At 44.4% G+C, this 16,158-nt stretch overlaps 1 protein-coding gene across 1 annotated transcript in view; it reads left to right on the top strand.

Annotated features, from left to right (window-relative positions):
• Positions 1–6,353: 6,353 nt before the first annotated feature.
• Positions 6,354–16,158, top strand: part of GAREM1 (GRB2 associated regulator of MAPK1 subtype 1) — a 102,480-nt gene continuing 92,675 nt past the window's right edge. The window contains exon 1 of the mRNA XM_036378567.1: positions 6,354–6,641. Within this exon, the coding sequence (XP_036234460.1) occupies positions 6,521–6,641 (121 nt within the window). The 5' untranslated portion in view covers positions 6,354–6,520. The remainder of the gene's footprint in view (positions 6,642–16,158) is intronic.

The raw sequence follows: 16,158 nt of genomic DNA, 5'->3' as shown, positions 1-16,158 counted from the left end.
CTTTTTTCTCTCCTTGCATAGGAGATGTGGTTGTTTTATCATCATTTTAAAGGACTAATGCTGTTGTGCAGAATTGTGTTTTGATCCATCCCAGCACATCCAAAGTAACTAGCCCCACTGGCTTACTGTTCTGAAATGCCACTAATCTTCTGAAATACTCTTGGTTCTTCTTGAGGGCTGTTTGCAGATTGTAATAATGTCAAAATATTACTAAATTTGGTATTGAGAAAGGGAGCTCAAATGGAGCACGTGGGACCAAATGTGCCTGAGCATAGTGCCCGGTTTATACACCCCTAGCCCAGTTAGTGTGCCTGCAGAAATGTTACAAAAGGATGGGCTGGGCTCTGTATTTACAGCTGCTCCTGACTACTCATCATGGCCAGTCACTGAAGCTAGTGCTTTTCACAAAATATGAAAACAAGGAACAAAGGATAATCCCTACCTTCATTAAAACCATAGCAGAGGGAGGAAATAGTGCTGGAAGGGATTTTGAGAGTCTGTCTGGGTTCTCATCATATCTCAACCTCTGATCAGCTGCCCCTGATGAAATGCAAGAAGCTGGTCAGAGACCTGCAGTGGTAGAGATTTCAGAGTGTCTCTGAGTGGCAACAGTCCTTACTTAACTGTTCTGGTAAGCAGGAAATTTCCTAATACCTAACCTAACTGGTACACATGGAAAGTAGGTTCTCCCTTTCCTCTTGATGCAGGCAAACACCTCTACCTGCTCTCTTCTCTTCTCTTCTCTTCTCTTCTCTTCTCTTCTCTTCTCTTCTCTTCTCTTCTCTTCTCTTCTCTTCTCTTCTCTTCTCTTCTCTTCTCTTCTCTTCTCTTCTCTTCTCTTCTCTTCTCTTCTCTTCTCTTCTCTCTCTTGAGAATTCCCAACCTTCCTACCTTCCCTTGTAGTTTGGATTTTCAGAATCTTTGCCCTTTTTGTCTCCCTCCTCTTAGGGCTCTTGAGTTGGTTCTCAGCTATCCTGGATTGTAGACCTCAAATAGAGCCGACTATTCCAGTTTAAATAAAAACTGATAGATTTAAATTATGTTTTCATTATCTTACTTGTGATACTCCTATTTATGCATTACAGCATCAGCATAACGCTAGGTAGCCTAGCACCACTTGTGATCCATAGAACTGCTTTTTTTTTATCCTGCTACATACTTGTGCAGTTGATTATTCCTTTGGATGTGTAAAACCTTCTGTTTCTCCTTGTTCAGTGGCATTTCAGTTGCTCCAGTCTGCCAGATCCCTCTGAATTGTAAGTTGTGCTCCAAGATAGTTGGAGCCTCTTCCTATAAATACTGTCTCCAAATAGAAGTGCACTCTGTTCACTCATCAGTGATGTTGATGAAGGTCCTGGATAGTTCTGGATGCAACATGGATCTAAGTGAAATTCTGTTCAATGTATCCTTTCAGCTTTGTAGTATTAATTATTTCCAAATAATTTCATATTTATATTGCCTAGACTGTTCATTTGGAGTTTTTTTTGTAATAGGAACACATTATAAGAAGCTCTTATGATCCTCAGTCTTTCTCCCCATCCACAAAGCCTGTTAAAACACCTTTATTTAGTAGAAATTCACTTGATCAGTTTGTATATTAGATCAGTTTGGTATTTCCTTCCCTCCTTTGAGAGAGATGCAATTCCTTTTGTGTTTTCTGGAACCTCATTCTACTAATTCTTGGAAATATTCAGTAGCAATTTTAACATAATTTGAACCATAAAGGAGTTTCACCAGGTTCAGTCTGTCCAAGAATCTTTAACTTGTCTATGTATTTTCCAGTTTATTTGTTCCTTTTTCTCACCTTAGACTTCTGTTGGTAGTGGTAGAGTGAAATCAATTTGGCTTCTAAAATTCAAGGCTGAAGTTGAAAGTATCAGCATCACCAGTGATGATTAAATAGTTTCCCCTCTGTGGAATAAGAGACCATTTTTTCCTTAGTATTGTTACTATGCATCTTATCAACAGGCTTGCTATCTTTAAAATCCAATTTTCCAACTTTCTGGGAGCTTATCTTTCAGGTTTTGTCCATACATAATCTATATATTTATTAAAAATTTAGTAATTTGACCTACTTTCTATTTTATTTGTCTATCAGGTCATTGAAGACCTCATGGATCATCCAACTTAATCTTTATCTCACTTCCTTTCCCTACTCTGTACAGATCAAATTCTGCAGTTTTGCCTTTCAACAGTAGTTCTGTGATAAACTTTCAGCTGTCCTAAACTCACAGTTCATCTACTGGTTTTCTAGGTTTAAGCATCCATGTAATTCCTCCTTCTTTTTCTAAGAATGAAAATAGATTTAAAAGGGTCAGATTAACTTGTAATTTTGATTTCTTCTCTTTATAGCTAATGAGAATTTCAAGTAAGGAATTCCTTCAATGCATTTTTCCTTCCTGCAGAGTTTCCTACTACTTGTGCTTAGGTTTGATCCAGTCCCGCCTGAGGGAGGTGCAGATACTCAGGTTCCCATGGCAGGTTTTTGTAGGTGCTCTCCTTTTCACATCTCCTGGAGCAAAACAACTGCCTTTTTCCAAAGATACTCAATGTAGAGTACAAGAGTGTGCCAGTGGGGAATAAACACCACTCTAACTAGAAAGGGCCAACAAAGGTTCAGGTTGGGCATCAGGAAAAATTTCTTCTTGGAAAGAGTTGTTAAGCATTGGAACAGGCTGCCCAGAGAGGAGGTAGAGACACCATCCCTGGAAGTGTTCCAAGAAATAACTTGTGGTACTTAGTGCTGTGGTTTAGTTGACAAAGTGGTGTTTGGTCAAAGGTTGTGCTCAATGATCTTGCTGGTCTGTTCCAACTGAAATAATTTTATAATTCTGAGATTCAGAGAAAGAAATTTAGGATCTCTGAAATGATCACTGCATCTTCTGTTATGTCCCACTTTATTTGTAAATATTGAGAAAATTGGGCCTTTGGTATAAAAAAAAATATAGGCAACAAGGAATGCAAATTATTGGGGCTTTTCTTAAAGAAATAGCAAATATTATGGCTTCCCATGAAACTTACTGTATAAAGCTCAGTTTCATTTGATGTATGCCCACAACACTGTAAAGCATGTTACCAGACTCATACTAAAATGAATTTGTTGTGAACAGTTCCTTTTCAGATGTTAACACATATATGAACTGAGGATGAAATGCTTTAAAAATAATGTTACTGGCAATGGAATACATACATACTACAGATTTGACAGACTGTTGCATAAATGTGTTGTGAAATCAATGTACAAGTCAATTCAAAATGCATTTAAGAATAATTTCAGGGATTATTCTGGGTCGTTTTGCCACTGCTTATGGGGTTTTATGGCAAGAATTTTCTGTTGATTCATAAAGACTGTCCCTGAACACCACCTGAAAGGCACATAGACAAAAACTAAGATGTTGTGAAACTGAGGCCCTGGCCCTAGGGTAGATTTGCTCTTCAGGTCTGATGGCTTCATTAGCATTTTACATGAGTAGGAGACTGCTAAGAGATCACACTAAGGCATTGCTAGACATCAGGAAAATTATCTCTAAAGTGTTAATTATACATAAGGCGCAGTTAGAACAAGAAATTTCTGTTATGTGCTGGTGATTTGAATGCCATTTATGTACTATTATAATATATTCCAAGGAGGTGGAGCTGGAGTACAGTTAGGACACATATAACAAAGTGACTCCAAGAGCAAGACATTTAAATACTAGTGAGCATTATGAACTCTCTGCCCGGAGACAACTGAATGAAATTTAGATAGTATCTAGAAGTTACAATCTTTTTAAATGCACATTGTTCCAGTAAAATGGTTCAGAGTGGGCTGGTTTTTTCACGGGTTGGAGAGAGCACAAACACAGTTATAGGAAGACAGATTAAAGGCCCTAGGACATCTAGTACAGAAGAATGAAAAAATGTTTCAAGAAAAATCAACAGTAACTATTTCTGCATGAAAGATGCTTTTCTTCCCAGACAGCAGAAGTGCATGATGTCTGAGAGAGACACATCCTGTGAGATGGTATCTCTCCTGGAATTAATGGTACTCAAGATAGTGTTTAAGAACAATTCCTGGCGGACTAGTGCTTCAAGTCCTGGTGAATCTCAGTCTGATCTGATCTGCTTCATTTTACATACTGCACCTGGAAACCTCATCAAACCTGAATGAGCTAAACCCATGCGTTCCATATTTCAGCAATAATGCTCTTAGCAACAGTGCTCAAGTTCACTGATGACACAGAGATGTGTGGAGTGGCTGATACCTGCTGGGAAGCAGCTCTGAGGAGAAGGACCTGAGGGTCCTGGTGGACAACGAGCTGTCCGTGAGCCAGCAGGGTGCCCTGATGGCCAGGAAGGCCAATGGTATCCTGGGGTGCATTAGGAACACCATTCCCAGCTGATCCAGGGGTGATCTTGCCCCTCTACTCAGCCGTGGTAAGGCCACATCTGGAGTGCCGTGTCTAGTTCTCAATACAAGAGAGACATGGAGCTTCTAGAGATGGTCCAGTGAAGGGCAACAAAGATGACTGAGGGGCTGGAGCATCTCTCTTATGAGGACAGGCTGAGGAAGCCAGGCCTGTTAGCCTTGAGAAGGGAGAAGAGATAACTTCAGGGCACTTTAACATTATAAATGTTTATAAGTGCCTGAAGGGAGGCTGTCAAGAGGATGGAGCCAGGCTCTTCTGGGTGATGCCAAGCAAATAGGACAAGACGCAACAGGCAGAAACCGAGGCACAGGAAGTTCCCCCTGAATGTCAGGAAGGCCTTCTTTACTGTGCAAGTGACCATGGACTGGAACAGATTTCCCAGAGGAGTTGTGGAACCTCCCTCAATGGAGCTATTCTAGAACTGTCTGGATTCAATCCTGTGCCATGTCCTCTGGGATGACCCTGTTTGAGCACAGACGTTGGACCAGATGATCCAATGTGGTCCCTCCCAAACTGAGCCAGTCCGTGATATTGCTTTGCACTTCAATAGCTTGATTCACTGATGTTGTTGAAAAGCATTTGGTGAACTTGGTAACAGGAAAAATATTTTGAAAAGAAATATATTTTCAAGGTAAATTTTAAAAAATCTTAAAAGCTATCTATTCTGGTAGGTACGATCTAACAGCAGAAAAACCTTCTTTGTAAAGAACGAAGGTTTTTCATAGTGTTGGGAAAATCCAGTGCCACACTTTACAGCTAAACCATGGACCCACAGTAGGATGAGCTTCAAGCCAACCTTGATCCACATAAAGCAAGAAAACTTGGGTTTTCTGTAATCTCCTATGTCGACTAGTTTCCACGGGCTTTGTTTCATCTTGGAGGCCATGGATAAAGTCCCAGTCTCTGCGGCAGAGCAGAACAAGAGCGTGTCTGTCTCAGCCCTCCTCGTGCTGGCAGTGCTGTGCCACCAGCAGTGACAAAGGCACGCAGCAGTGTCTGGCCCTTTACCCAGGCCATGAGGAAGGGTGAGCTGCGGGAGGGCTCTGGAGCCACAGCTCTTCCCAGAGCTCTGCCATCCCCGGTAGTCTCAAGGATAGATAGAGAAGCTGGAGCCTGGAGAGAGATGTTGGCTGTGGATGTTGTCAGTCGTTTTGCTAATCACTGCAAGGCACTTTTATTTCTCTAGTCAACAGTAAAGGCTTAAATGTAGCCAAGTTTGCTGCAATAAAATAAACAGTTTTGACACAGAAGGGAGCAAAATAAACTTGAACACAGTACAGTGCAACCACCCAGGAGTTTTGCTGGTTTCATTTCCCAGAGTTTTTGCAGTCTGGCAGCCTGGAGATCAAAATGCATAAAATAAAGGATAACATTAAATAAAATATCTTATGAAGATCATATAAGATTTCATCACAGAAGCCACTTTGAAGAACGAATATCTGCAAACCTTCCCATGGTGTGAAGACCTTTGAATACGCAATATGTGTAATACCTGCGTGTGCAGTAACAGTGCGCAGCCTGTATGCATGAACTCACACGTATATACATGACTCACAGGTGAAAACTAAAATAAGAGATGCATAGCCCAAGTGCGGGCTGCACGTCGGGCGAGCGGTCGGAGGGTGGAGTGAGAGGGACGGGCTGGGCGGCTCTGGCAGGCTCAGGCTCAGGCTCTGGCTCTGGCTGTGGCTCTCCGCGCCGGGCGGGCGGGCGGGCAGCCCGGCACTTTCCTTTTCGGCGCGGGGAGGAGCGGCAGCTGCGCAGGCGTTGCTCGCACCCTGTTGATTAGTCAGTGCTGGGATGGCGCTTCCTGGGCCAGGCGCGGCGGCGGCGGCGGGCGGCCCCAGCCGGTCCCGGGGGGCGGCGGGAGCAGCAGCAGCAGCAGCCGCCGCAGCAGCAGCAGCGGGCGCCCGGCGGGCCTCCCTCTCTGCCTAGCCCCGCGCGTCCCGGGCGCCTGGCGCGGAGCGAGCCCCGCTCCCTCCCTCCCTCCTTCCCTCCGTCCCTCCCGGCGCCCCCTCCGCCGCCCGCCCCGCTGGCAGCCGTCCCGCCGGGTGGGAGCACCCCGCCGGCGCTGCCTGTCTGGCTGCTCCCTCCCCTCCCGGGCCGGGAAGATGGACCCCGGCCCGCCGCTGGGCTGCAATCTCAAGGACGTGAAGTGGAGCGCGGTGGCCGTGCCCCTGGACCTGCTCGTCAGCACCTACCGGCTGCCCCAGATCGCCCGGCTGGACAGCGGTGCGTGGGGCGGGGAGCGGGGCCGGGAGGGCGCCGGGCTGCGGGCGGGCTGCCGGACGCGGTCCCGGGAGCGCCCCGTGCCTCCCGCGGCTCCCGGGAGCGCTCTCCCGGCGCTCCTCGGACTGGATCCGCCGCTGCCGGGGCTCGGTGCGAGGCTCCCGCTCGCTGCGGAATCCGCGTTGCTGTGTACCAACATATCTGGGTAATGTGCCCCCGTGCCCCCTCCGCGGGTGCGGAGGGCAGCTCGGTGCAGCCGCTTTGCTGTCGGCAGCCTGCCCCACTGAGAGAGGTCCTCGCCCTCCCAAATTAAGCGTGGAAGGGCACTTTGAGCACTGGAGACCCGGGGTTTTGATGAAGTGATGCTACAACAAGGCCAAATAAGAAGGGATACAAAATAGCCAAGTGGGCTAAATCCCTTGTGTTACAATTCCCTAAGAAGGCCACGGACCTGTAAAAAAAAAAAAAAAGAGTAACATATGAAGCCTTTGCAGTCTCCAGACAACTTTTTATTACAGTTCACTTGGGTGCTCACCTGCCGTTTCCAAGTGTGCAGCTTTTTGTTTACTCAGGAAATATGAATCAGGTCTGACAGAACAGCTATGACAGCACCGTTTTACCGTTCCTAGATCCATGCCTTGAAAAGTAATGTGTCGGCACAGAGAACCAGGGAAATATGGGAGTTTTTTTATAAAGGCTCAGACAGCTGCTTTGTAATAATGTGTATGTATGTGCATGGTAGCTCCATGAAAACTGTCCAGCACTCTAAAGGAATGCAGAAGATAACTCACAAATTGTAAAAAAATTCTAGGCTTTTTAATTCATTAGCTTATGAAGTCACCATGTACTTTTACGATATAATAGAACAGTTATTGATTTATCAAGTTTTGTATTGATTTGAAAAGTTAAAAATGAGCACAGGCATTATCCTCTGTTACTTCCCAGTGTACAGGTCAAGACCAAGACTGTTTTATTACTTAACTGCAATTTCCATACTGCAGTGATGATTTTTGACTTTGCCCCTGGATTATGCAGTATTTTTCCTTTCACTCGTAGTACTTCCTCAGAGCTGGTACTCAGGAGCAGGTTAAAGAAAAGGGTTTTTTGCTTTTTTTTAACTGCATCTGCCTGTTCATCATACTGTCAAATGTATGTTGTCCTGTGAGAATGGCAAAGCTGGTATGTTAAGGAGTTCCTCGTGGCAATACCTCCTGTCACTAGGAACAGCTAAGATGGCCTCCAGTCACTGCACTTAAGGCTGTTAATTTACTTGAGGCTCCTGGCACTGACTCAGGCTGTAACAGGATGTATATATATTGATGACTTATTAATTTCCCTCTCTGTGTGTTGCACCTCCAAATCTCCCCGCTCCTCTTGTCTTTCTTCGTTGGAAGGTACCTGAAAAAGCTTTGTGGGTAGAGAAAGTTTATGGCTTTTGAAGCAGACAGCTCTTGGGGTTTTTCTGGAGGGGAGTCCTTGTGTTGGAGCTGTTGATGGGAATATCCCATAATTGTTGGGGAGACAAAGATGTTGTGACATTTGTGCAAAGGCTTCTTTGTCCTATGTGCCACATTTAAGAGCATATGCACAGGCAAGTGGATGTAAACAGACCCGAGCTCTTCTGCCCATGCCCTGAGATGGCCAGACAGGAGGCAGCTGTTGGTGTGGGTGTCCTGCTGTAGTGGTTGAGCCCTGCACTAAGCCCTGCCAGGAGGCAGGCTCAGGTGGGGCTCTGTGTGAAGGGCTTCTGGTTGGAGCTGATTTAGGACTGCCTGGTTCAGCAGCTCGTGGGTCTGGTTTTACCCACTCAAATGCATGTACTTTTAACTTGGGGCACTACAGACAGCAGACAAATCAATATTTTATAAAGAACACAGACGCCATGGTCTTGGGGATAGGAAGAGATTGCTTTTCCTTTTACCAGAGAAGCTTGTCTTGCAATAAGAGAAAGCAGCCATGAATCAGTGCATAGCCTTCTAAAGGAGGAAAGTTGGGAATGTGCAATGCTTGTGGAATTGACTGGAGCACGGGCTGTTACGGGCTGGTTGCTCTGCATCCCAGTTCTTGTCTTGCAAGGTTAACAAGTGGAGCTCTATTGGAAAATTTCTTGATGCAACGCTGAAGAAAATAAATGCAGAGGCCAATCCAAATGTGTGTCATCCAGTGCTTCGGAAGTTTAAGGCTACCTCTGTTAGCAAGGCAGTGTTGTGTGCCAGTTTTATCAGGGTGTGGCTCTTATCTTTGGGTCAGGGTTTGTTTGCACAGAAATGCCCTCGTGTCTTCTTCAGGTGCTGAATTCCTCTTCAGGTCAGTGGAAGCTGCATGTGTTTCAGGCTGTTGGAAATCAAACCACCTGTAGATGTCTGTCTTCAGTCACCTTTTGATTCTGTGGTTGGCCTCTGTCTGTAGCAGCAAGTTGTTTCTTGGCTGTTGTTTCATTTTTCACAAGGCTTTGTGAAAGCCAGAATCTGTTTCTTCTGGCAAACCAGGATGTAGGAGAGGATTGTAAAGCTGGAGCTGTATTCTCTTCAGAAGATGTCAGTCTTACTGTGTTGTTTCTACATTTTTTCATGGAGTTTAGCACTTGGTGGATAATGTTCTTAGATGACACCATACAGGATGTCCAGTTTTGCACTGTTGCTTCACCTTCTGGCCTTTCAGTATGAAGTGGAAGAATGGGTATGATCAGTTCAGTTTTATTCTTCGAGCTTGGATGTGCAGCTCCTGGAAAATTGCCCTAAGTAATTCAGTTTGATTTCTTGACAGGATGAAGTTATGAAATATTTATGTGCACTAAATTTGGTCCTCTGCTGAGAAGGGAGGGTTTTTCTTGATGGTATGGGAGGAAGTAGTCTTTTGTTACATCAAGATATAGTTGGAAGTAGTTAGGCATTCATGCCTACCTTATCCATCTAAAAATGATAAATATGTCAACTTCTGGGTTTTTTTTTTTTTCAGAGTTTGAAAACCTGAAAAACTTTTCAGGTTTTTTTTTATTTTTAATTTTAAGACTAGTTTTGTTTCAGGTTATGCTTTTGGATGCTGTTAAGTCATAAATCAAATTCTTTTGGTTTCAATGTGTTCATGTGTTTTATTGTTTTCCTGGTGAACATTGTTATATTAATTGAACAAATAGACTGAAAGAAACCCAAACTTGTCACTCTTGAAGGGAGCAAATGGGTTTTGTATGTGTTTTTTTCCCAACCTCCATAACAACTTAAATATTTCTAGATGATAATTCAGATACAAAACTGCTAAAAAGTGCTTGAACACCCTACCAGAGAAAATGCATGGACTTGATCTCACACTGTGGAATTCACTGAGTGGGCTCTTTCAGATGAAAAGAAGCAAGACTTGAAGAGCAAGAGAGGAACGTGCTTTGTGCTGTGTTTTTCCTGTCCTCCCCGCTGTGTGCCCCCTAGTCCCGATTTGCATTGTCACAGCTGAATACCACCCCAGTGAGAGACCTGTGGGTGGGTGCAGTGGGGGAAAGATTTTGCTCTGGGAACCCGCAGCAGAAAGAGATCTTATCGCAGTGTGGTTTTTGCAACGGGGCAAAAGGTGAGCATGGCTGGCCTGTGAGAACCAGGGCTGCACGTGAGCCTGGGCTTGGCTCTCCTCAGACCATCAGGAGAAAAAGCTGATGGCGAAGCTGGGACCGTGTCTTGTTGCTAGTGCATAAATGATGTTGTGCCTGGTGATCTCAGGGCTTTAGATTTCTGGTAATTATTTTTCTAAGGATAATTTTGGAGGGTAAAAGAGAAATGCTATCAAGGTTAAGATCGAGAAAATATTGCTTTGCATAGAGCTGAGCTTTAGGCCAGGCTTTTTTTTTGTAAGCTTACTGCTCCCTTCAGACTCATAAGAGCCTGTCATTCTTTTTCTTAGTGGAACTCCCTTTTTCCCAGACAGTCTTGATATGTTTTCACAAGTAAAGATCAGCCTTTGCTTGTAGGTATTTTTTACCCATATACTGAATGTGAACTGGAAGAGTTCACAGAAATTCTCAGTTTGTGTACAAAGATTAAGGTTTATGGGATTAAGAGGCCATGTGGTCCTGTGATTATTTTTATTTTTTTCCTAAATGATATCTTGGAAAAAAAAAGTGGTGGTGCTGTTGGGATCACATACAGTGGCACTTGACCTCAACTGACAGAGAAGTAATTCCCTACTGTGCATGGCAGTGAAAACATGCTGAACTTTCCTGTGGAGGAGATGATGGATCTCAGTGAGCTACCAAGGCAGTGAAGGAAATTCTTCCTTACGCATTGTAAATGTACTGTAAGATGAAGTGGCAGAATTGGTGGCTATAAAGAAAAAATCTGTAAAGGAAAAATCTGTAAAATGGGTAACAGATTTAAAAGGTGATTTTCTTCTTTCTTACCCTTAAGTGAACCTCTGTGCATATCAGTAGTGGGTGAATAGTGAGTTTGTACTGCTGTTGCTCCTGGGGACAAAGGGATTTTATTTAGTTGTATTTCAGGTTCTCTTTTTCTCTTCCATTTCAAAACTTTCTCATGGTGACAACTGTCTGCCCCAGTCTTGTTCAGGGGACTATTGTTCTGTTCAGCACATTACTGCAGAGCTGATTCCAGTTCTGGAAACTAAGCACCCTCACATCTTATCAAAAAAGATCATACTCAATAGAACAGCGTGGCCATGTACATAATGAAAATTTTGCATTGCGTCACTCCACAAATGTGGGTTATCTGTGCAGCTGAACAATACTTTGAAACTACAAAGAGACTTATTCTTTAAAGGTCTGAATGCTGCTATCCGTGCTTTGATTGTCTTGAATGACCTCCTTCTTTTGCTAAGCTAGTGCAGCATGTCTCAGTAGTCTGCTATTGAAGAAATCTTTAAAAGGCATCATGTGGGAGTAGGGCAAAGCTTTTGAACGGACCAGAAAGAGGTTTCAGATATGCTCAGACCCTGGGTAATGGCCATGATCTGATTGCCAGCTGTAGGTGTGGCTGCCTTGTCCACTGAGGTGTGGCAGGTGATAGTTCTTATGTATGGGGCAGACAAGACAAGTGTTTGATTTGGCAGCAAATATCCTCAAGGTCCATTGTATCCACATGGCTTGATTTCTTCCTGAGGTGCTGAACAGCTTTGAAACTCTTGACTGTTTATACTGTGTGTTCTGCCATTAAAGAATAATTCCAGTAGCATCTCCTGCTTGCTTCCTCTTCTTTCTACCTTCACAGTGCGGTCTGCTCTTTCCATCAAGACAATTGAATGAAAAAAACAATTGACAGGTTGCCACTAACCACTGCTCCTGGGTTTTTGTTTTGGTTGGATTGGTTTTTTCCTTTTCCCCTGCTGGCAGAGATGTGTTCCAGAAACATTTTAGTGAAAAAGCTTTTAATTCATTTAAAACCTGCAGCTACTGAATGGTGTCTGTGAAGATTATCATGCCTTTCTGGAGATGGAAGCCAGTAGCCTGGCAAAACCTGCTCCCAGGAGTACCCTGGGAGAGGGTGAGATGGATAAAGAGTTCAGCATCATACCCATTTTAGTAGCGTGTATTGTGTGTTCTTAACCAGACATTTGAACCCTTGGTAGTGTGTTAGGGCTGCTAGGATGGAAAATAGTTACATTGCTCTTACTTCTTGTGTGCTTAATAAATGTTCATATTCTTCTCTGTTATCCAAGGTGTGAAAGTACTAGCTCTTTGTTTCAATTTCTAAAGTTTTGACTTTGTGAGGTGAAGCCTTTGTGTACATAACTCGATAAACACTTCCTGGATAATTATGTAGTCCAGGTATTGGAAGGTGAAATACCATTAGTCTTTTATTAACTGGAATTCAAGTGCTATAACTAAATTCTCCTCCACACCCCCCCCCCCATTTAAATTACATCTAGCTTTCAAATAAAGCACAAGGTGCCCATAAAATCTAAGGTATTAAGGTGTTTCAAACAGTTAGTCAAACCCCTAAGCTTAAAACAAATGTGGTGTGATGAATCATATGCTGCTGTTGCAAGGAATGGTATAAGTCTAGCATAGGAAAGAAGGGCTTCGTTGTTTTCTGCTTTGTCTGTAAGTGCTGTTCTGGAACTAGGTGTTCCTGGCTTCGGTGATTACGTGAACTGGCACTCCCTGTAATGCCCCAGCAAAGGCAGCTATGCCAAGATGAAATGCTGGAGGATATTGGACAGCATGGTCTGGTGCAACAGGATTTGATGGAAGTTGTGGGAAGAGTTGCAGTGTGTTCCAGTCATTCCAGTGGTGGTTTGTCAGAAGCAAAGGGCATGGGTGTTGCTGTATTTCCTTTTGGCATTAGGAGTAACAAGTTGGTTGGATTAGGGCAGCTTAAGTCTCTCCCCTATAGGAAAATATTCATCATCTTAATGTGGATTGCATATGACTCAAAATCAACCTTCATAAAACTCAGTGAGCCAATATTTCAAGTCTGAAATTTTTTTGCTTTTAATGGTGCTTCTCTTTGGAAAGAGTTTTACGTAGCATTTGTGGTCTGCGATTTTCATACCATTTGCAGTATGAAAAACTTGTGGAGCGAAATTCACTGTGCCTCCACCTGTAAGCCACGTCTGCTCATCTGAAGGGCTTCGCACAGAAATGCAAAATTGAGGTGTATAAGCAGATTGAAGAGTGTCTTTGCTGAGGATTAGAGCTACATCTGCACTGCAGTCTTTGAGGTGGTGTGCAAGTCGGCATAAAACGAATAAATCACAGCTTTGTTAGGGCACCTGTGTGCTTGGCTGAGGCTTTGCACCAGCAAGAATAGCTGCTGTGTGATGTATTGCCCTGCCAGGCTTGGTGCTGCATGCTGGTGGGGGGAGAAGGGTCTTCCTGGGGCTGGGGAGGCTGTGGAGTCCAGCCTCCTCATCCTTCAGGCTGCCTGTTATGTGGAGAGGGATGCTCCTGAGACTGCAAGGTGCACACTGAGTGGATCAAGCCACGATGAAGATGTGAAATGCCAACCAGTATCTGCCAGAGCTGTGTGTTTGGGGGTGTGGGGAGCCCTGTGCCAGGGATTGCAGCATCTGCATCCTCAGCAGAGGAGTGAATGGTGGTTTTCCCAGGAAAAGCAGCAAATCTTGTTGCTGTGGGGAAGGTCACTTGGAGCTTCCTGGAAGTGCAAACGTTCAACAAATGCAAAATTACTTGAAAAGTGTCCTTTTTGGTTTTGGGGTTTTTCTTTCAGGATTTTGTAATCCTGTAATCACAGGGAACTTGGATGTGTGTGGATTTCCTTAGTCTGTAAGAATGTCCCTGGGCTTCTAAGAGAACCAAGAATAAAGATCTAAACAAGGTCTCAGAGGCTGGAAAATGCCCAAGAGCTCAACCTGATTAAGTTGATACTGGAGTTGCTTCATAGCAGGGCTGAACCCTAGTGACTCAAATGTTATATAAAACGCAACATGCTGCAATTCTGTTTGTGAAATGAGCAGGGAAAACATTGTGGTGATGGCAAGGAAGTTGGGGCATTTCTCCTTACAGACAGAGCTGGGGGAGTGGGAAGAAAAGCTGAGTAAAGAAGTAGAAACCCCTTTTGATGGGCCATTTTGTGCCATGTGCTAATTTGCTCTCTGTCTTGGTGCCCTCATGGCAAAACATCTACCTGACATGGGTAAAGATATGTCTCTAAGGGTGACAGGTTTCCAGGGACAGGCTGGGAGACTGCAGCCACTGTTTAGAGGAGCAGCAGCTGCTGGCTGGGATACAGTGTGGGGGTGTGCACCCTCCAAAGGTGATGTGCTGGACAAGAGGCTGTGTGGGGACACTGTTCTGCTCTGCAAGGAGCATGTGGGCTAGGTGCACAGAGTACAGAGATTAACCACCCTGAATAGAGTGCATAAGCCTTCACTCTGTCCTGAAGGGACAGGCTGTGTGCCCAAGGCTGAGCCAAGGGCACAAGTGGAGGGAGGTCCCTGTGTCCAACCACAGCCATCATTTCAGAACTGCCCCCACTCGGTGTTGCACTGCCAGGGCTGCTGCTCAGCACTGCCTGAGCTGGGCAGCCAGAATGAAGCAGAGCAAGTTTGCCTTGCAGCTGGGTTTGTAAAAGCTATGCAGTCTAAATACTCAAGTTACTAACTTCCAGGAGCTATTTCCAAAGTAGTCCACAAATGCTTGGATACCCCTTCTCCTGTGTTTGTGTTTCAGTTTGCAGCTTTTCTGTTGTTGTGGTTCCAACTGGCAGTTTTGCTTATTTGCCCCACTGAAAGCTAGTCTTGTTGCTTCCTGGCACTTCACCATTTTGGATATGAAGGAGGGAAGATTGGAGTGGAAAAATAAAGGAAACGTTTTCTTTAAGGAGGGGGAGGAAAATGGCATTTGTGCACAGATCTCTTTTTGTCCAGCTTTCCTGTTACATCTTTCGGTGTGTCCCTTTAGAGCATGGTGGGTTCAAGGAGCCCTTGGTTCCAATCTGTGTCATTTGTTCCATGCCCTGTCCTGCACTTGTGGGCTTGCAGGAGGTGTTGCAAGGTTATCTTCAAGGTCACTGTCAGGTAGAACTCCCAGCAGTGGCAGAATGGAGCAGCAAAAGGAGCTGCTTCTCTTATCCTTTCTTTTCTTCACATAGGATAGTCCTTCCTCTTACCCCTTTCATCTGTTGTGCTGTCTTCTTCCATCACCTGTGCAAACTCTGCTTCTCCATCCCTCCATGCCCCCATCTTTTTGCTCTGCCCTCTTCTTTTTCCCTCAGCATGAGGGAAGTCAGGCTCTTTGTTGGACCAGAGAGCAGTGTGGTGCTTTGCTGTGTGTGTTCCAGGAGGGACAGCTGCCTGTGTGCTACCTTGTGGGAAAGCAAGCAAGCAAAGTAATTTTAGGCATTTCTAGAGACTTCAGTGTTTCTGGTCACTGGGAGCAGAAGCTGGAATTGCAGCTCATTGCTGTTAAAAGGAGCTGCAATTCCTTCCCTGCTGCAGAGGGGTGGCTGCTATCAGTGCAGAAAATGTGGCATCTCCCCCTGTGGAGTCCTGCACTGTGCTGCTGACATGATGTTTTCTTTCACTTTGGTGAAGGGAGTTTTGCTGGCAGGACTCAAATGTGAACTGATAGGCTTTGCATGTAATTCTTCCTTTTCTTAGCCCACATTGATTGCTGGCTTGACCTAGAGAATGAGAGTGGGCATGCTGTGTATTTGTAAGAATAATAGTAATCCTTGTCAATTTGTGGTATGATGTGATGAGCCAAAAGGAGAATCTTAGGTGTGTATCCTCGCTGAAAGACTGGCTTCCAAAGCACTTTATTATATTCCTGCTTCTTTCTTAACAGTTTTTGTTTAGGCTTCTATGTATTCCAAGGACAAACTGCCCTGTTTCCTCTTTGAAGGGGCCACAGGCACACACAGAGAGTTAAATCTGAGATCTTACCCAAGGTGCACTCACATAATTTCATTATGGTCAGACATATTTTTTTTCCTATCTTAGTCTCTGAATGTAAAACAGAAAACTCGTAGCAGGAAAATATAAAAAGCATCTGCATGTGTGTGACTCGGAGAGATGAGAGGGCTGAAAATACAAAATGTGGTAACACACACATGTTACT

The sequence above is a fragment of the Molothrus ater genome, chromosome 1 (genome assembly GCF_012460135.2).
Source record: "Molothrus ater isolate BHLD 08-10-18 breed brown headed cowbird chromosome 1, BPBGC_Mater_1.1, whole genome shotgun sequence".
NCBI lineage: Eukaryota > Metazoa > Chordata > Aves > Passeriformes > Icteridae > Molothrus > Molothrus ater.
Note: the sequence above shows the minus strand (reverse complement) of the source record. Positions and strands in the feature narration are given on the sequence as shown.